The following is a 21,185-nucleotide window of genomic DNA, read 5'->3' on the forward strand; positions in this document are numbered from 1 at the left end:
CAGCTAGGGTTCGTTAAAAGCGGCCGTAAAGATCAGCGCCGTCGAGAAAAACAAGAAACCCGGCCGGGAAAAGGACAATTAAGCCGATAAAATAGCCGATTCCAACGGTGTCATCACGTGCCTAGGTACGTCGTCAGGTGCCCAGTGGTCGGCAAATATCGCCTTAATCTGTAAGTCAACACCCCCAAGTTTCTACCCTCACCCGCTTGCCACGTGGATTCACTCCTTTTATCTCGTGCACCCATTTACTAAGATTCCATTCCCACGTGTATTGGATACTTTACACAAATTAAATGAAGCAAGCAAATTTTCGTGAGATTTTGGAAGTAGTCATATGGCTGTTATTTCAAAGCTCTATTTTTTCCCCCACGAAATTTTAATTATAACAAAACAAATATATCGGAATTATATCAATACTATCTGCAGTAAAAATAAATAAAAGGGATCAAATTTAATCTCTCTCACCTTGTAATAAGTTATTATATTTGGGAATTGATTTGTTTTTTAAAAAAATCTATTGCCGAATTTGGTCAGAACGGGCAGGCAGCATTAGTCACGCCTGTGATTGGTTGATACTTCTCTCAGTGGACCCAACTTTTAAGAAACTAAAAAAATCGTGGTAATATTTCCCTTTTTTATTTAATTTAATTTAAAAATAATTATAATCATATATTAATAAATACTCTTCTTTCTCTGGAGCGAACCCAGAGCAGTTCAGTCTCCTGTGGATGTTTTAGAGAGAGAAAATACTCAGCGTGATACGTCGTCTGTCAGGTTTCTAAAGACAGAGAGAGGCTATAAGGTCTGCAATATCAACAGAGGGGAGAATTCTTGATAAATTTTGACAAATTTTGAAAATTTTGAAGAATTATGGAGTGGCCAACGCATTCTGATGAATATGAGAAGCTTATTACTAGAATGTCCACCCCAAGGTTTGTTTTCTTCATCATCTTTGTATGAGTGACTCTCCGCTGTTAGAAGATTGGTTTTTATTTCTCATTTTTTTGGGAGGAGTTTTCTGGGTATCGGTCGAGATTTTGAAATTTATTTTCCAATTTTAGGTTTCATTTTGTGCTTACTATGAGTTTTCTGGTTTGTAAAAAATTTTATGATTTCTACTTTCCCTCGGATATTCTTGTGAAATTTCTTTTCTGGGTTTTTCTAGATAAAGTTGCTCTGATATGTTTGGTGGAAATAATTTTTTTCCTTGATTTCTCAAAATATTCTCTCTAGTCCGGATTCAGTTTTTTTCTTCTTTAAATCACAGTAATTTTCTCGGGTCTGTAAGATCTACTTATTCTAGGAAATTTTATGGAGATCAACTGAACCTAGTATACAAGGATTTGATTATTCCAAATTTTTTAAGTCTCTGGAGAGTTCACTCTTCACTAATTATTTAATTGAAGAAAACTCGACTTTATTATTCAAAATTTTGTGTAATAATTGAATTTCGCCGATTTCTTTCCTTTCAAGTTACTTTGACTTCGTCAATTTCCACTCTTCAATCTTCCACCCCTTGAGAAAATTCCAACAATACCCCCATCTGACCTTTTCTCCTACGCCATCTTGCAGGGTCATGATCGACAATGCCGGTTGCGCAACCGCAACCCGCGTTATGGTAAGCCGCTGATTAGTGCAACTTAATACAATTCAGATGTTATTTTAGGAATAGTGTGATTAATTAGTTTTTTGTTTTTCTTACAGATTGATAGTGGGAAAAAGCATAGGATTCTGTTGGATGCCGTTCAAATTCTTACGGATTTAAATTTGTCAATTGAGAAGGCTTATATTTCTTCAGATGGCCTGTGGTTTATGGACGGTGCGTACCTAACCTGCGCCGCTGTGTATTCCCCACCCCCCCCCCCCCCCCCCCGCAATTTTAATTGCCATTTAATTCATATAATGAACGGGCTTTATTGGATTTTAATATGGTTGTTCTCACTCTACGGTTTCATTTATTGTGAAAATCTGCAGTTTTCCATGTGACCGATTTGAATGGAAACAAATTAACCGACGAAAGCGTGTTGAGTTACATTGAACAGGTAATGTGATTCATCAAAGTTTATTCAAGAAGAGGTTGATAACTTTAATTTAATCTGTTGTTAATGGATTCTTCTGGCCTTCGTATTGCAGTCTCTTGAGACAGTTCACTGCAGAAGATCGAGAAGTTTCAATGGTCTAACAGCATTAGAATTAACTGGTACCGATCGAGTTGGTCTTTTATCTGAGGTTTTTGCAGTTCTATCTGGTTTGAACTGCAATTTGGTGGAAGCTAAGGTCTGGACTCACAATGGTCGAATTGCTTCCTTAATTTACCTAAAGGATGATCATTCGGGCTCACCCATCGAGGACTCACAAAAACTAGAAACAATCGAGGCTATGTTGAGGAATGTACTTAAAGTTGATAATGATATCCGGAGTGCAAGTACCGTGGTTTCCATGGCTGTCACGCATACCGAGAGGAGGCTTCATCAAATGATGTTTGCAGACCGTGATTACGAGAGGAAGCCAATCATCAAGACTAGTGAAGATTCCCCTGTTGTCTTAGTTCAGAATTATTTGGAGAGGGATTATTCGGTTGTAAATATTCAGTCCAAGGATCGAACCAGGCTTCTGTTTGATGTCATCTGCACGCTAACAGACATGGAGTATGTCGTATTTCATGCCACAGTTGACACAACCGGAGATAGAGCATCCTTGGTATACATATATTTTTAATTTTTTTCTCGTGGTGTATACTATTATTTTGTGATCAGAGGTGAAACCGAATGAACTTGTTTTTTTTTTTTTTTAATTTTTTAGGAATTCTTCATAAGACACATGGATGGAACCCCCATCAGTTCAGAAGCTGAAAAACATCGCGTTGTTCTTTGCTTACAAGCTGCAATTGAAAGGAGGACATCTCAGGTCTGAAAGTGATTCTTTAGTGGTACATTTGATAAGTTCTCTTTTCTTGTTCGTTTATCTTAATTTAACGTTCTTGTTATATCACAGGGTGTGAGGCTTGAGTTATGCACACCTGATAGAAAAGGACTACTAGCTGATGTAACTCGAACATTTCGTGAAAATGGCCTAAACGTCACAAGGGCTGAGATATCCACGACAGTTGAAACGGCCCAGAATGTTTTTTACGTGACAGATGCCCTCGGTAACATTCCAGATTCCAAGATCATCGAATCAGTTCGACAGAGGATCGGCTTGAGTAATCTGAAAGTAAAGGAATTGCCCTTTATATATCACCAAAAAGGCGAAAAAGAAGAGGCCACGATGGGTACAGGAGGAGCCATGTTGTTCTCAATTGGAAGCCTTGTGAGGAGGAATCTATACAATTTGGGATTGATCAGATCTTATTCTTGATCGATAAAAAGAGGCTGAAAAGCAACTTGTCAGGGATGGTATAATGAGCTGGGCATTTTGTACATAGTAAATGATATTTACTTACAGAGGCGATTTATTTGGTGATGGTAGTTAAAAGTAGTTGGCTGGATAGGTTGCGGAAATATATACACATAGTATGGTAGATGCAACGGGGGGGCCTATCTCCCCATTCTTTTCTTTTATTGTCCTTTTAAAAATATTGGTTCGTTAGAGGGGGGGAGAGATTTGAAATTGGTCGGGGGGACGTTGTGAATTCTTAGAGTGAAAAGTCTTGGTTGTTGGGGGTGGGTGGTCATTACTTGTCTCCCTTAGCTGGCAGAAAGAGAGAGCGATGGTTGTAAAGGTTGAAATCTTGTAAATATTTCTACTTTTGTTTTCGAGTAATTTTCTTACTTTTGAACTTTGTATTTTATAATTCCACAAGTCTTTCTTTGTTTTCCTGAACGGAGGTGACCAGGTGTAAATGAGTTGAATTAAGTTGGACGATATATAGAGTTGGTAATAGTTAAACAATTCATTCTAACAAGTTTGAATAATATAATAAATTGCAACACGTATTCAAGCACGATATGTAGACGAAAAGCAAGACAAAAAATAAAAGCTTGGAAAATAAATATACATTATCTAAATAGATATGACGATAGCGTAAGAAGATCGAATGTGTTGGAACAATTTGTCTTTAAAGTGGACATCATCAATTTAATAATGTAATTGAATACTATTCTTAGCTCTGGTGATGGATGGATGGATGGATGGATCTGTGGGCCGTTAAAAGATATATATAGTCTTAGTCAATTATGCTTTTAATTTGAGACTGTCCTTGAACTGAAGGCAACCAACCTGCTTGGTGTTGACTTATTCCTCTTAACGCTTCATCTCAAAGTCGCGTTAAGATTACGTTCCCGCGTCTAATTTAATATCGCGATTTAATTTCATAATCATCCCACGAAATGTTCCAATATCCACGTATTCCGAGATGTTCCACAATGCTTCTAGAAACCTATGAATTTTCGTAACATTTTCAATCAGATAACCCCTCTTTTATTTTTCTTCATGCCTTAAAGCAATCACTACAAAAAAATCTTATTTAATTTAAATAGAAAATGATCGATACTATTGGGATCCATCCATGGCGAAAATAAATCGAGGCAGTCTGTTTATTTGTTGTCTCATTGATTGTTCCACTCCCTTGTGTAGATTCTGAAAACTGGTTCTGCTGGTTTTTGTCTAATTATGTTTGTGGCAAGTTGGAATTTAGCCAGAGGAACCAATTATTTTGCCAGAGGAACCAATTAATCATAAATAACAGGTTAATTAAGAATAAGTCCAACTGGCTAGAGGGAGACAGGCGGCTAGCTAGGTAGCTAGCTAGGAGTGTTTCATCCACACCTAGACGAACTGCTTAGACCATGGACGGCTCAAGTCGATTAACTTAACCTCAAAAACTATTCCAAGAAGGAGGATTATTCAAGTCCGTACTTTATTCAACCGATGTGAGACGTCTAAATGCGCCTAGGAGTGAACAATTGGGGCATGAAGATATGAACGGATAGCCCAACTATGGACAGTACATGACAGTGAGCCTGAGCTCTGATTCTATTAAAATTATGATTATAAACTTAACTCAACCACAAAAATTAGCTGAAAGAAGAAGAATTGTCTAAGTCCATATATGAAACTCTCGGAAATTATATTTAACCGATGTGGAACATCCTAAAAATAATCTCTTCAATTCATATTCTCTAATATGGTATTGTGTTATCGTAATTGCTCAACCCAAGACAAAGTAATACAGCTACAATTAATGTTAAGTTTCTGGCGGCCAGTGTGGATAATCACGACGAATTGAGAAATTGTGAAAATATTTCATAGTAATCACAAATTTAATAACAAAATAGTCATATAATTTAAAAAATTAAAACCTTATAACTATGAATCACGCATAAAACTTAGTTTCTAAATCGAATCCTGATTATTTTACCTACTTGTTTCGCATTACATCTTTGCCTAATTATCTCCTCATGTGTGGGACAACCTCATCGATTGTAACTATATATATATATATATATATATATATATATATATATATATATATATTCTTACTAGCTAGATTTAGCCAATACAAAAAACATTTTATGTTAATTAATATACATTGTTCCACAGATCAAATTTTTAATGCAAGGCAAATGAATGTGGATGATCATGATAAATTAATATATTAATTAAAGCAAACTTATCATTATTTTATAATGCATTATGCATGTTCTATACTTCTATGTCTCAATCTCTAAATTTTAATGCTCATCCTCTGTGTCTATAGTCACTCGCAGTTCTAAAGAATAATGCTCAAGAATGGGATCTTTTAGACTGAAAAGTGGAATTGAACGCTCCGAAATTTGAAATAAAACTATGAATAATTTTCCATATTTTTATTTTATTATTAATATTATTATTTTCCAGACATTATTGTTGAGTTTGTCACGTCTCAAGCAAAACATTGTGCATGCATGGCCGGGGTTCGCAACAATGTGGCAGCAATTATGCCTGTCCATAGTCTTTGAGCTGATTCCGGTATGCAGAAGAACGGTGATACAGTTATAAAAAATATTATTTTAAAAATACTTATAGTTATTCAAAATCAATTTCTCTTCCAGTGAGGTTCTTAATTCTTCGTGTAACATTTTTTTTTTAAAAAAAAAACTTTCTTCTTTTAACATTTTCAAGGACGTTCGAAAAAAATCTTTATAATGAGATGCTACTTTGTGGGTAGTATGTGAGAGTATCCAACGACCCATATAAATTCTATGTACTCAAAAGTGTTTGAATGAAAAATGTATTTCTTTTATGGGTAGGATCGAATGAAACTGATTAAATAACATATTTTTCCTTCGAAGGATTAGGAAATATTTCTAAAATTTTGTTAGAGAATTTACCACAAAGTCTTGGCTATTCCAAATTTGGCAGGCTAGTGAACCTAGATCTTAACGTAGGGAAAAAATATTATTAATTTTTTTTAACAAAAAAACAAAACAAAACATGAGCAAAGATCATGCACACTTGAAAATGCTGCTTCGGCTTGTGTAATATGTAATTCCAAAATGTTGAAGAAGCGGATATATGTGCAATTAGATAAGTATAGAGTTTTGCTTGAAATTTGGTATTAAAGAAATTTGTATTTTCTCAGATTCGTTAAAAGTTATACATATCATCAATAGTTCTATAGTAAACTGCGCATTTGAAAAACTGAAAAGAAATGAATAAAATGCAAATCACATTAGAAAAAGAGAATCTCCACGTGAAGAACATCATTTTTTTACGGGAATATGAGCTTTCACAACCCCTCCAATAACCCTCAAAATTGACGGTAGATCCCATCAAGCTAGTGACGTAATCATTCCCATTTATATAATATAAATATAACAATATATATATATATATATATATATATATATATATATATATATATATATATATATATATATATATATATATATAAACAAGTGGAGGCGGCTTGCTACAATGAGGTGTTTGTACTCAATAGTTGGAGAATGTTTTTCTCTGAAATTCACGACGTGTAAAATGCACACGGTATATAGCTACGAAAACTTTTAAGTGAAGGGTGAAAAACAAAATGATCTTGAGAGCAATATAATTTAAGCACTGATGCCTCCAAAATATTCCACCGCGCATGAGTTTCCATCTCAAGGACCTTAAACGTAACCCATCAGGTATGACTCGTCCAAATTCGATACAGTCTATAAACGTCGGTCGAGCACCAAGCTCAGCCGCACCCTTGATGACCGAGCCCTGGTGCTCGGTCAACTCTGTCACCAGGGCAGTGCTCGGACTAATGGGCGAGCACTAGTGCTCGGCCAAGCCCTGGTGGCCGAGCACTAGTGGCCGAGCCCTAGTGCTCGGCCAAGCCCCTCTGGCCGAGCCCAGGTGCTCGGCCGAGTCCGGATAGTCGAATCACATGTCTCCAACCCAATCAGCGATTGGAGTAGGGTTATGTCTAGCACAAATGCTTGTGAAAGGAATCCCAAGCCCGATCTTGTTTCTATCCTAAGAACTGTCACATGTCAAAAGCGTGAATAATCCTTAAATGGGCTAGAATCTCGCCGCATGGTCAGAGGTGACGAGGAATCCGGCCCGGACTGGCAGTAAGAGGAGAAGAATTTAATAAGGAGATTTACCTAAAATAGACTTCGACAGGCTATGGGAAGAAGTCATCTCAACCATTATAAATACCCATATATGTTTCATGGTCGAGGGAGAGATATATCCACTACTACCTATCGAATCTTCTCATTTTTCTCCGTTCCTAAATCCGATCAAGAGGTCGAAGTGGTCGTGTCGGGAAAATTTTCGACACTTTCCAATACCTCTTAGTACAAACTGGTGGTTCTCCATCGCTCCGGTTCAAATGTTGTTGATCTGAAGTTCAAGCTCACCAGACCGGACCCAGGGAAAAGTTGGTATCATCAAGCACCAAAAAGAACGACTACTCTATTTCTTTAACTTGCTTCCTTTATTTGTAGTTGTCTCATCTTCTAGGATTCATCTTCAAAGAAATCTATAAGTTATGGAAATCAATAATTCTATTAGAAACAATCTCTTTTTAAATCAATAATATCATATTTTAAAAATCATTATCATAAATATCATATGTAGAAAGGCAAAACCATTAATTCAATATCTCATGAAATCTTATCTACAAGAAAGTTAAATTTAAAACTTTTTTAAATGATAAATTATATCTTAAGATAATTTTTCCTTTGAGTATAGAAATTTTTGGGAAAAAAGTAATTTCACTAAAACCAATGGTATTTGGATGGGGTTCAATTAAAACCAAAGATAATTTGCAATAAATTTGAAATGTGATATTTGAATGTCTACTTATATTAAATTATCTACGTACTTAGAACTTTTGATTCGATCCTTATTTTGTGTAGTATTGAACGAGTTAATATTTTGAAGAATATTATTTGAACTCTAGAATTAGGATAAATTCCCAAGCATTTAATGTTTACCCCAACTACATATTTATTATTATTATTATTATTATTATTATTATTGTAAGTCAACTCTCTAATTCACATTGTCATGCACCTTTAACTCGCAAATAATGAAGGTCGTCGTTATTCCGTAATTAAAAAATAGAGTGAGTCTCATGTTGAGACCGTCTCACAAATTATAATCTCTGAGACGGGTCAACCCTACCCATATTCAACAATAAAAAGTAATACTCTTAGCATAAAAAGTGATACCTTTTTCATGGGTGACCAAATACGAGATCCGTCTCACAATAATACCCGTGAGATCGTCTCATACAAGTTTTTGCCTTAAAAAAATATATACCCGTATTTCTCGATACTCTTTGTAGATTCTTATATTCTTTATATCGTTCGCAGATTTTATTAAGCTTGCATCTTAGATAATATTTGATTAATTGGATTAACTATTCTCCTATCCGAACGAATATATTCCAAATGTGATAGAATTTATGTTAGGAACTGATTATAACGATATGTAAGGAAACAAAAAATTAATAATTGCACTTACACACGCGGGTAACAACAATATCCTACATATTTTTAAGATGGCTCTTTTCTTTTATTAATTTAAAAAAAGTTTTGATACATATTATTTAAATTATGTAATTTGTATTACATATAAACGATATAACTCATTTTATTCTTCTACTCTATATATTTTAAATGTGTATATTTTAAGAAATAAGTTCCTCTTATGCAATTAGGATATATATCGTGAAATGATGATGATTCTGGTCTATATAATACCCTGGTGGTAAATAATATTTCTGTGAACAAAAGTAAGTGACTATCCGTGAGACCGTATTCATATAAGTTTTTAAAAATTGAAACAATCTTGATTTTTTTTAAACTATGATTGTTTTCCTAAAATACCTTGGTTGTTGGGCAACGCTTCTAATTTTGAGAGTATGTCTCTTGTGGACAGTATCACCATCTTTAGGAGAGTCAACCCTTACGATATACAATAAAAATTACTCTTAACATACAAAATGATATTTCTGGATGAAATAAAGAACCTCTTATACGACCCTGAACGTTCAACTGCGTATTACTGGGGCTAGATGGGTTTAGCCCCCTCGTCCGGATTAATATGTATATATTTTATGTATTTAGGAATTTTGTCACTAAGCAAAATTTTATACATGGATTCTAGAGTTTCAATATCTATCATTGAAATTCGTACTTGTTTTATCTAATTAAGTGATAGAATTATTAGAGTACAAAATATTTTAAAAGTTTCTTATTATAATGATATTATCATTGTATCTCAATATATTAAATTCTTAAGCTGCTTTTTAAAAGTATCTAGTCATCGTATACAAATATAACAAAAAAAAATTAAAAAAATACATTAAATAATATTTACATTTTCAATGTCTAGCCCACCCTATTTTAAAATCTTGATCACACATACGATCTCATATAAGTTTTTGCTAATTTTTATAGACTCTCGGATGGTGAATATGCTTAGCCATTTGATTAATCGCTGCCGCCTTCTCAATACAAAGCCTGCCGCTCTAGCTCGGCCACTTCTGTCTGCTGTCTCGTTAGTATAAATAAAACAATCAATCATGATCACAAATTTTTTATACATGTATATATAATTTTCAAGAACAACACAGACAAAACATTGGTCATTGCTACTTGGAAAGAAGCAGAAGGAATCCTACCGAAAATCCAACACATATCGTTGTTTTTTATACTTCATTGAGCATTCATCGTTGATTTTAATAACAAGCGTCGTAGTAATCTATAATTCCATCCACAAAATCGATTGACCGAAAAAGATTATACAGACATGATAACAAGAAGTGTTCGTATCAATCTAAAAAAGACGCGAATATGAACAGAAGCCACCAAGTATACCAAAATTGCGAGATATTTTTCAAAAGATTCTCAAATAACCAATCAATCAACATTAAATAGAATAAGGATAAAAGTCTTGAATTGGCTTAGCATCTTCCTAAGATGCTCCAAATTGATGTCTTTTCTTTTGTCGTAAATGGATACTATTTTAATCCTATGTTAAGGAATAGATTAAATCAACACCTTGCGACTTTAGTTTTGTTTGAGCTCTGATTGTTTAGCTCGAGTTGAACTTAAAATAATATTGTATTTTGGGAGAAAGAAATGCAAATATTAATATAATATTTTATATACTGAACTCAACAAATGATAAATTAATTTTCTGGAGGCAAATTATAAATATTCAATATTCTATATATTTTTTAAGACAGAACGGAAAGTTTTCCCAATCATATAAATACTAAACGAAGAACCTCATCCGACTCCATGCATAAGGCTTACGAACAACAAATTAAACCACCAAATTGAATTTAATCGCGAGCCAACCTGGAAAATTATCTAAAAACTCGATGCGAAAGTTTCAAATCCGAAGAAGAAAACCTGTGAATTTATAATTTTTTTCTTGAAAATTTATAATTTTGTTTTTCTTGATACTAGACAGAATTGTCCAAGTTCAACGATAATTTGCAATATTTTGATGCCATCGTAAATAATTAACCCACGCACTATATGGACAGTACCCGTAGGTCATTATGAAGCTGGATTTTTTTTTTGGGTCCAATATTTACTGCATACTCTAAAAGCTACGCGGCCCAAGGAAAACAATCTTTAGATACCCACTCAAAAGAAGGCCTGGGTCCAGTAACATGAAGCGAAAACCCAAAACCTTTAGAATTTTCCATTTGCTTTTATTATATTTCTTTAAAATTCGATTTCTGAAAAACACTGGCTTGGAAAAAATTAAATATTAAAATAAACCACAGATTTACATGACTCAACTCGGAAAATTTTAAGTCTCAATGTCAAGAAATCAACTTCACTTCGACACCCTCAACATTTTCAGTCAAATGTAACAAAATCAGTGTCTTACACATGATATCAATTTACACACTGACATCGAAAATCACAATTTGTTCTTAGAAGGTTTCAATTTAAATTAAAGTTTTAGGACCGAGCGATTGTAGCTTAATCAATAATAATGAAATTGTAATTTTTACGTACACAGTGTTCACCTTAGAATATTAGCAAGTATTGATGGTGATTGGAAGATCATCTAATAAAAAAGTCTCAAGTTTAAAACAAAATATATTTCGAGTTTGATGCTCAATTATAACAATCACATCTCCGGATTTTTATTCAAAAAAGTTTGATGCTTAAGTGAGGATAACACTCTCCTCTCTTTAAAATGACTTTCTTTTTTAGGCTAAGTAGAAATGTTACTTATTAAAAAATATAAAAATATATATCTAAAAATCATATGTTATTTTGTCTACCAAAATTTTAAGTCATAAATAAATATTTTTCAAAAAATCAATTTTTTTGTCATTTATTATATGAATAAATTTTGATTAAAAAATTTAATTTTTTTAAGAATATGTTAAAAATATTTATACTGAAATTCTAATTAATAAACATAATGATAACAATAGCAACTCACGAATGGTCAATAAACCAAAACTTAAAACGACATTTTTTTTAAAAGTTGGAAAACATAATATTATATAAAAAATTTATATTTTTAATATAATAATAATAATAATAATAATTAATAATATATAAAAGTAACACAAAACTCAAAATCATAACCGGAATTTAATGAAATGATATAATCAATGTAGACACTTAAATGTAACTTATATTTTCAAGGGACATAAAATTCAAATTCAAATAAAAAAAGGACTTACCATTTAATTACACCATTATTTCTTATTTATTTTTAAATATTTAATGTGAATGATGATACAGCATTCATAAAAAAAAAAAATCATTTTACATCGATTTTTCGGCATAAATTTTTCAAACATGTCTTGCTCAACTATAATTTAAAACAAGTTGTGATTTTATAGGGATTTAATTTAACTATTGTAGACGTACCACATAATCATATATATATATATATATATATGTATAAATTATCATTAAGAAAAAATATTTATATTTAAATTATATCGAGTCATTGTTTTTATAATTATATATTTGTTACTTCCCTCGAATTCACAGAAGTTAATAAATGAATTAAGAGTATATTGTTCTTATCTAAAACCAACTTTACTATATTAATTTGGATTATTATATAGCTGATCATGCTTTGTTCTTAATGGTAACTTATTTTACGTCAATATTAATTTAAAAGTTAGATAAGTGTTGTCATTTATTATTTAATCATGCTTACTTCTCCACATGGTTACATTCATTTCCCTTGGTCAATTCGTGGGAAAGATGTGCTTTTATTAATTATTAATAAAAATTTAATGAATATTTGTCAATTATTACTTCTTTTCTAGGGAGATTTTCAGTTATTTACCTTCCATTTTTATCAGGTACTCTATTTGCGAATAAATTTTATACATTAAATGGAATGCAAATATCATTATCCTGAATTTATATTTGAAAAGCATATTACTAATGTTATTTTAATATATATATATATATATATATATATATATATATATATATATATATATATATATATATGGATTTAATAATTTTTTAACTATTTTTTTTTTCAAGGAATAACTGGAAATTCTCCTCAAGAACTTCGATTTAAGTTGCAAGGAAATATCATTTTTGTTATATTTTTAGACAAAAATGAATAAAAAAAATTGATGCTTTTAAACAACAAACATGTAAAAAAAATCACGAACAAAAACCAAGCTAAATTTCTAAGACCATGTACACATCAATTTCACCACTTCCGAACTCTTATTTTTCAGGCACAAATTTGATGTTAAATTTCCTAAAGTTTTTTTATTGTAATAAAATTAAAAAATATGTTGCAAAATATATAATAATTTAGAGAAATCTCATAATCGGGGGTACATAATTATGGTTTTTTATATTCGAAAATAAAAAAAATTGTAATTATAGCGTAATTTTTTTTAAAAAAAAATCGAGAAGAATATTATTATAACTAGATCTTAGACTAAGTATGTAATCTCAAATTTAAGACACCGAGTCTTTTGTGAGATGAATTCATATATTTTTATTCTCGAGATGGATTAATTATGCTTATATTTACAATAAAAATAATATTTTTAGCATAAAAAGTAATATTTTTTAATGTATGTTCTTAATAAAATATTTGTATCACAGAATTGATACGTGAGATCATATCATTAGAATTTTTGTGATACATATGTATATGTGAATGTGTGTATATGTCAGTCAAATTGACCATTGGGGGCCAAACATTTTCAACTATTGGTCGATGACTGTTTCCGTGGAGAGTCTCCCAACAAATCCTTCCTCCTACGTAAAAAATCTTAACTGAAGCTCAAACTTTGGTCATTTTTTAAATTTATTTATCTCTGTGTGTGTGTGTGTGTTTTTTTTTAAAAATTATTTAATAAATATAAGGAGGAGGGAAAAAACCGTTAATTTTAGACTTTTGGTAATGAGAATGAAGAAAGAATTTGAAAAAAATTTAGAAACAAAAAAGTATATTATATTCTTTTCTTGTTTTTTTTTAAAAAAAATACTCTTCTGCTCCTATAGAGCATGCCTAATCAAGAGAAATAAATACAATTTTTATTATAATATAATCGATCGGAAATTTTTAATACACTTCACCAATCACCATTCATATTTTTATATATACAGATATTGATAAAAATATGTTATATGTATAGATGTGGATATAATATTATTTATTTTTTTTGTATTGTTTAAAAGACGATGATGGTTGTCTTCATGCCTTCGCAAAATTCACTTTTCCCAACCACAATTACTTTTTTTAATTCTATTTTCTCCGGACTTCAACCATTTTATACAGCAAAATATATAATTTGTGGCTTTCAAATAAGTTAACAAAAATGGCAAAATTTAAATTTTAAAAATAATTATTAAACATATATTTATAATTTATACACACTCCCATATATATATATATATATATATATATGAAAAATAAAAATTTGACTTGTAAAAAAAATAATAATGCTAACCAAATCTTATTTTCATATTTTTCTAATAAAGCCCAAAATCCAATTTCCTCTCAATTAAATCAAATGTTTACAAGAAAATCCATTGTTGTTTTTTCATCTGTTTGTTCGCTTTCTTACTGTTTCGTCCTCACTCATAACAAAATCATTTTTTCTTCCGAACAAATGATCTCAGTTTCAGTTTGATCGCACAGTACTTTATTTCAGCTATGCAAAACTCATTATAGATTCGTAAAGTGTTAAAAGGTGAAATCTTGGGTACTTCCTGAACTGGGCTCTGGGTTTTGAGGCGTTTCTATTTTATTTGTTTGTTTATTTGTTCTTTACAAAGTGATTTCTTTTTGCTACGCTTTACAGAGTGATTTTGAGATATCTTGAAAATCTGGGATTTTGCTTCCAGGAAACACCATGGGGTTTTAAATTAAATTCTTTGTGAATCTGTTTTCGTGGAACTTGAAATACGGAAGGTACTAATACTATGAGTAGCAGTGGAACAGCAGTGGTGGGATCAGATGCTCCAATAGACTACCATTTAGCTCCCAGAACCACTGAAGAAAACCCAAATCAAGTAACTGGATCAGCACCACCACTACCACCAGTTTCTATCTCGCTTCCGACGGACACGGCTGCCGTAGTTGGCGGCGCCGTCTCTTTGAAGAAGAAGAGGGGCAGGCCCAGGAAGTATGGCCCTGATGGCTCCGTGTCTATGACCCTTTCACCGATGCCACTTTCTTCCTCGGCGCCACCTCCGGTGATTGATTTCTCCTCCTTTCAGAAAAGGGGTAAAGTTCGTTATGCCGGCGGCTCCGCCATCAAGATGCAAGAGCCGAGAATGGAGACTGAGGGTTTGGGTAATCCATAGATAATTCTAGAATAAACGATTAATTGTGTATGTGTTTGTTTTTTGCTGCATGCATGTTGATGAAGCTTTGCTCGTGTACTGATCTGTTCTTGGTTTATACGAATCCCAAGTGTCAATTAGGTTTTCGGAACGTCGAATTTATGTTGGGAGTGAAGCACTAGGTCTAGTGGGACCTGTAAATAAATGTGAAGGGTAATAGCTCATGCAAATGGGTGGTTTTAAGTATCAAGTGGGTTTATTGGTTGTCTTGGGATTAAGGAATCTCGACATTATGGCTTTTATGAGGCGCTATTTTCCTTCAACAGAGAAGGGTTTCGTTTATTAAAGTCGCCTTCTTGAAATAATTTACTTGTCCTTGTTACCTTTCTTCACATGTCTTTGGTGATGGGAAAAAAATTATTTGGCTACTTATTTAATCACTGTTCTTGGATCCTGAAATTGTTTCACATTTATTATCACATTATTTCGGATGCATGGACACTTACCACTTGAACTGTTTTCTAATGAATTTCATAGTAATTATGCACTTGACCAGTTAAATGTTGATTGAAATGGTTCAGAAGATCATGGTGGGAGTCCTTGTTAATATAACAGTGTTTCTGTCCGTTGAGTGATTTAGATTGTTAAAATTTGACAGATTTTTTTTCTTCATTTAAATATCTGTATAATTTACGGTTCATTAAGCTCTTTTGGTCATCTGAAATTGAGTGAAGCTTTTCTCCTTGAACATTTCCTATCTCCTTTGTTTTGCATCCACTACAAGAATAAATGCTTATTGTGACATTCATAAATGTCATCATATTCAATATTTAGTGACATTTAAGTTTTAGTGACACCTCCAACAAATGTCCTCTATTCCAATGTCGTCTTAAACTTCCTGACATTTTTTAATGTCCTCTCTGCATTTCGTTTCTTTAGACTGCATCACGTTGAACTTGATGGTGCATATTACTGCTTCTGTGTAATTCTGATGCAAAATTGATCCTCAAAATCCTATTTAAGTTTGGTCTCGACCCCTTGAACAGTTGAACATTTGTGATCTTATCATGTGTTCGTTGTATAACTTGTCCCGTTTTATCAAAGTTTCCTTTGGTTAGAGTTGCTGAACATAGGCGTTTTCAAGTATCTATATTTTTCCTAAAAGCTCATCCTTGGCACTTGGGATGAGTTTGATGTCCTATTACATTGATTGCTCACTTTCCTTTAATTAGGATACAACCTGAGCTCATCTCTAATGGTGCATTTTGTCTTAATCCGAAATTAGGCGACACCTTGTAATATGCACAATCTCTCTCTTGAGGTTTAAAGAAAATGCACTTAACCTCAATGAATTGCATTTGTCTGCAAGCTTTTCATTATGCGCTCATAACGTTGCTACGTTGGAATTCCCCGCATAAATTTATGTATCAGGTCGAATATTTTCCCATTTATCTGCATAATCGTGCTCTTTTGCTCGTAGGGGACAAAGTGATTGCTGACATTGAATTTTTGTTAGGTGAATGGGTTTCATGCTCAGTTGGTGCTAATTTTACACCTCATATCATCACTGTCGGTGCTGGAGAGGTAAGATATTGATGATATGTGGAATTTGTCTGCCGATTAATATTAGTGTTCAGTCTCGAGATATTAGCAATTTTATTTTTGGTGGTCTTAGGACGTCACGATGAAGGTCATATCCTTCTCTCAACAAGGTCCTCGAGCAATTTGCATTCTATCTGCTAATGGCGTAGTTTCAATCGTCACTCTACAGCAACCTGATTCTTCTGGCGGTACATTGACATATGAGGTGCTGAAATCATTTGATTAACAAAATTCTATGCTCCAAATTCTTATTCTTTGTTATAATTTTATATCTTTTAACATATTGACCAAGAATAAAAAATTCCTGTCCAGTATAATTCGACTACATGCATTGATTAAATGTCCCTTTTTATGACGCCTAGATCAATGTTTCTTTTACTCAATATTCTAATGCGTTCATTTTTAAACTTGTGTTCTTCCATTTTTGACAAAGAGTCTGGTATACATATCTCGTATTCTTTATTTCAGATTATCTTCTCATGTATCTGATAGCAAAATGCTTTTTTTCATGGCCCAAAGTGTTAAATAACTTGTTTCTTATGTTGTTTAGGGTCGTTTTGAGATACTCTCGTTGACTGGTTCATTTACGCCATCTGAGACTGGTGGAGTAAGAAACAGATCCGGTGGTATGAGCGTTTCTTTGGCTAGTCCTGATGGTCGCGTCCTAGGTGGTGGAGTTGCTGGCCTATTAGTAGCAGCCAGTCCTGTGCAGGTGCATCTTTTATTGCTCCAACGTTTTGAAAGCATAATAAACTTTGATCATACGACATCTCCTAACATTCAGTCTCGTTTCACCATGAAGTAGATTGTGGTGGGTAGTTTTCTGGCTGGAAACCAGGTCGAGCAGAAGACTAAGGAAGACAAACCCGAGCCAATGGCTATCATACCTGCTGCTGCAATAACCATCTCGAGCGCAGGGATGGAAGTCACAAATCAGGCTTCCCCCTTGTTCCGTGGAGATAGCTGGTCCTCAATGCCCCCAGACTCGAGGAATAAACCCACCGACATCAATGTTCCCTTAAGTGGATAGTTAGAATTTTTTAACACAGTTGCAACTGACCGATTGGAATTACTGGTAAGGCTTGTGTAGGTCCAATTTCTGTGTCTGTTGAACCCATTATATGTTCCTTTCTTTGGAACTGTGGCTTTAGAGTTTTTATAGCAAGAGCTCTGCCTTCACTCCATGTGCTAATAGGACAAAAACCACGCTTTTAATAGCAACTTTTACTAATACGTTTTGATGGTTCAATGTATACCAATATATATAGCCAAACCATCTCGACTCAACCCGTTTACATCCCTACCCTAAATCATCTATAAGAAAACAAATATACGTTCGACTTGGATCACCTCAAAGTCCGTCTTGTTGTTACTCTAATAAAAAAATAAAATTCTACTTACATAAATTTTTAAATGACATGTGAAAAATTGATTCCACATTTCCAAATTATTTTGAATTATCATCGTAGTCAAATTCATAATTTATAATGTTTTATCAGTGATACAACATGATGAACTATAACATATATTGTATGTATAAATTGTGCGGTTGTTGAATGAATCATCAAACCTATGTAAATGGATTTAATTGAATTTCTAAATTTAAGCATATAATAAGCTGAAGGCTTGTGAAAACAATTTGAGAAATATTGTGAAAATTGACCCTTTCCATAAATAAACCGAGTCACTGCTGATAAAATCTACATAAAACAATAAACTAATGGTTGTGTATAAACTAAGCTATTAACTAACGAATCGAAGTAGTCAAAAGTTGGGAAATTAAGAAAGGGTAGGTTATCCAACTCTGCAGGTAAATGAATTAGGACAAGTTCAAATTTTTGTTTATTAAGGAAATCCATTCGACTTGTTCAAACATTTCAAGTATAAATACACTTGCATTTTAATGCATTTCAAACCACCTCTCAAGCTCAAACACTCCAGCAGCAATATAGCAAGTGCAATCCATTCCTAACTGCTTTTTTAAGATGGCCATCCGTATCTCTCTTGGCTTTTTGGTATTAACTTTGATATATTCATTAACTTTTGCATCTGATCCTAGTCCTCTTCAAGACTTTTGTGTTGCGGTTGACGATTCGAAGGCTTCTGGTAATTTATTCCATGATGTTCTCACGAATAAGTTAAATATCATTTTTTTAGCTTTATCGAAGTTATATTAATGTTTACTGTTATAGGATTATTTTGATCAACTTATCGAAACTTTATACCATTTTGTTTGCATTATTAGTCATAATTCGGTTTCCTTGCATGTATGTTCATGCACAATTATATGTATGATGCAGTGTTTGTGAACGGGAAGATTTGCAAGAACCCAAATATGGTATCAGCAGATGATTTCTATTTCAAGGGTCTAAACAAGCCCGGAAACACATCGAATGCATTAGGCTCGAGGGTTACTCCGGTTAATGTAAACCAAATTCCTGGGCTCAACACTTTGGGCATTTCATTGGTTCGAATCGACTATGCACCATATGGGCTCAACCCTCCTCACACGCATCCTCGTGCCACAGAAATTCTCGTTGTCGTCGAAGGTACTCTATACGTTGGGTTCGTGACTTCAAACCCAACAAATCAAAACCAGAAGAACAAGCTTTTTACCAAGACATTGCATCCAGGAGATGTGTTTGTATTCCCTGAAGGCCTCATTCATTTTCAGTTCAACACCGGAAAAACCAATGTCGTCGCATTCGCCGGATTAAGTAGTCAGAACCCTGGAGTCATCACCATTGCAAATGCTGTTTTTGGCTCCGAACCACCGATTTCTATTGATGTTCTTACTAAGGCATTTCAGGTTGACAAGAATGTGATTCAGCATCTTCAAGGACAATTTTGGATGAACAACAACTAAAATAAACCAAACCGCAAGACAAAGCTCCATTGTTTTTCATTTCTATTTCAGTGTAATAAGGAGTAACAATCTTTGATGTTACGATATTAACAAATAATATGGATTGATATACAATTGATTTGGGTACTTAAGATTTTATTAATTATCTCTTTTCGTCGGTTTAATTATGCCATTGCAATTTACAGCTACAATTCCTTTTGATAAAGTATAAAATAGTCAGTAAACAAGCACCACTGTTCGGATAGATTAAATTTGGTTCACTTGAGATTCTTGAAAATATAGATTTTTTTTTTTTGGAAATATAGATATGACGAATCAGTATGATACCATTTAATTAAAATTTTAAAAATACAATTTCTTGGACAAGTAATAAAACGTTTTTATAAAAGTAAAATTATTTTTTAAAAAATATATGTTTTGATGATTATTATATAAATTAATGTTAAAAAAATTACATCATTATTTTATTTCTATAAACATAATGTTAAAAATAATACGTTTTGATTTACATCATTATTTTATTTCTATAAATACACAAAACATATCTCAAATGTTATTTAAAAATTATATTTGGAGAAATTTTTTCAAAAACTTTTTACAAAAAATCTTATCGAAACACATTTTAAGTTTTTTCATTTATAAAATACTAAAAATCTTTTTAAAGTACTTGTCCAAATAAAATCATTTTCAAGCAATCGGAATTGATATATATTCATCTGGACGATTAGTTCAGTATTGATTAGTGCGTGAGTTATATTTAACTATATAGCTAACGTAGCAGGTTGTTTTATATATCCTAATTAAACAATTAATATAGTCACCGGCTGAATAATGAATATATATTTTCCCTACTTAAATATATTTATTTTTTAATTCACACTAGCGTTAACTATATTTAATTATGTAGTAAGCATCATGATTCAATCATTTTCCTAGGAGAGATAATTATTTTATCGAACAATCTATCTTCCAATAATTATATTTTTTGTCATCCATTATAATGAAACTTGTATCTTTGGCTCTGATAACAACAATACGACTGATCATTTTTCGTTTTATCAAAATTTATAGTTGAAGATAATTGCATGTGTAACTCAAATTTTTTATATGGCACAAGATGTGTGTGTGTGTTTGTGACATTGAATAGACAAGTTATAAATAGGGGTGAGAAAAAATAACGATCATTCCGTTACACCACACTTACCGTACCGCAAAATAACGAACATATCGAATTTAACATTATACCGAATATTTTGGTACGGTCAACTTTTTGGTATCGGTATGAAATTCTAAAAATTTCGATATACCAAAATACCCATTTTTTTTATATATTTTAAAAATTATAAAATAATGTTGTCGGGCTCACTTACTCTTCCAATTCTTATTTTTTGTGTTGGGCATTTTAGCTTTTTTATGATGAAATTAACATAATTTTTTTAAAAATTTCGGTATAGACGGTATTATACCGATATCGTACA

At 32.5% G+C, this 21,185-nt stretch overlaps 3 protein-coding genes across 3 annotated transcripts; all 3 read left to right on the top strand.

Annotated features, from left to right (window-relative positions):
• Positions 1-704: 704 nt before the first annotated feature.
• On the top strand, positions 705-3,758 carry LOC140834607 (ACT domain-containing protein ACR8-like). The gene is made up of 7 exons (XM_073199618.1): positions 705-932; positions 1,573-1,618; positions 1,705-1,819; positions 1,975-2,042; positions 2,134-2,700; positions 2,803-2,907; positions 2,995-3,758. The coding sequence occupies exons 1-7, from the start codon at positions 871-873 to the stop codon at positions 3,355-3,357; spliced, it is 1,326 nt and encodes a 441-aa protein (XP_073055719.1). The 5' UTR covers positions 705-870; the 3' UTR covers positions 3,358-3,758.
• A 10,680-nt stretch (positions 3,759-14,438) lies between these two features.
• Positions 14,439-18,098, top strand: LOC140834608 (AT-hook motif nuclear-localized protein 1-like). Its single transcript, XM_073199620.1, has 5 exons — positions 14,439-15,249; positions 16,756-16,823; positions 16,915-17,046; positions 17,392-17,553; positions 17,647-18,098. Exons 1-5 carry the CDS (start codon positions 14,877-14,879, stop codon positions 17,869-17,871), a joined length of 960 nt encoding a protein of 319 aa, XP_073055721.1. The 5' UTR covers positions 14,439-14,876; the 3' UTR covers positions 17,872-18,098.
• A 661-nt stretch (positions 18,099-18,759) lies between these two features.
• LOC140834609 (germin-like protein subfamily 1 member 13) lies at positions 18,760-19,833 on the top strand. The gene is made up of 2 exons (XM_073199621.1): positions 18,760-18,947; positions 19,142-19,833. Exons 1-2 carry the CDS (start codon positions 18,827-18,829, stop codon positions 19,705-19,707), a joined length of 687 nt encoding a protein of 228 aa, XP_073055722.1. The 5' UTR covers positions 18,760-18,826; the 3' UTR covers positions 19,708-19,833.
• The last annotated feature ends 1,352 nt before the right edge of the window (positions 19,834-21,185 follow it).

Source organism: Primulina eburnea, chromosome 6 (assembly GCF_022965805.1).
Source record: "Primulina eburnea isolate SZY01 chromosome 6, ASM2296580v1, whole genome shotgun sequence".
In the NCBI taxonomy this organism is placed as follows: Eukaryota; Viridiplantae; Streptophyta; class Magnoliopsida; order Lamiales; family Gesneriaceae; genus Primulina; species Primulina eburnea.

Bases quoted from the DNA above. Each gene is read 5' to 3' on its own strand.
- LOC140834609 (XM_073199621.1), top strand. From the start codon at position 18,827: ATGGCCATCCGTATCTCTCTTGGCTTTTTGGTATTAACTTTGATATAT. The intron at 18,948-19,141 runs GTAATTTATTCC...TGTATGATGCAG, and splicing joins TGACGATTCGAAGGCTTCTG to TGTTTGTGAACGGGAAGATT.
- LOC140834607 (XM_073199618.1), top strand. From the start codon at position 871: ATGGAGTGGCCAACGCATTCTGATGAATATGAGAAGCTTATTACTAGA. The intron at 933-1,572 runs GTTTGTTTTCTT...GCCATCTTGCAG, and splicing joins ACTAGAATGTCCACCCCAAG to GGTCATGATCGACAATGCCG. The intron at 1,619-1,704 runs GTAAGCCGCTGA...TTTTTCTTACAG, and splicing joins CAACCGCAACCCGCGTTATG to ATTGATAGTGGGAAAAAGCA.
- LOC140834608 (XM_073199620.1), top strand. From the start codon at position 14,877: ATGAGTAGCAGTGGAACAGCAGTGGTGGGATCAGATGCTCCAATAGAC. The intron at 15,250-16,755 runs GTAATCCATAGA...AATTTTTGTTAG, and splicing joins AATGGAGACTGAGGGTTTGG to GTGAATGGGTTTCATGCTCA. The intron at 17,554-17,646 runs GTGCATCTTTTA...ACCATGAAGTAG, and splicing joins TAGCAGCCAGTCCTGTGCAG to ATTGTGGTGGGTAGTTTTCT.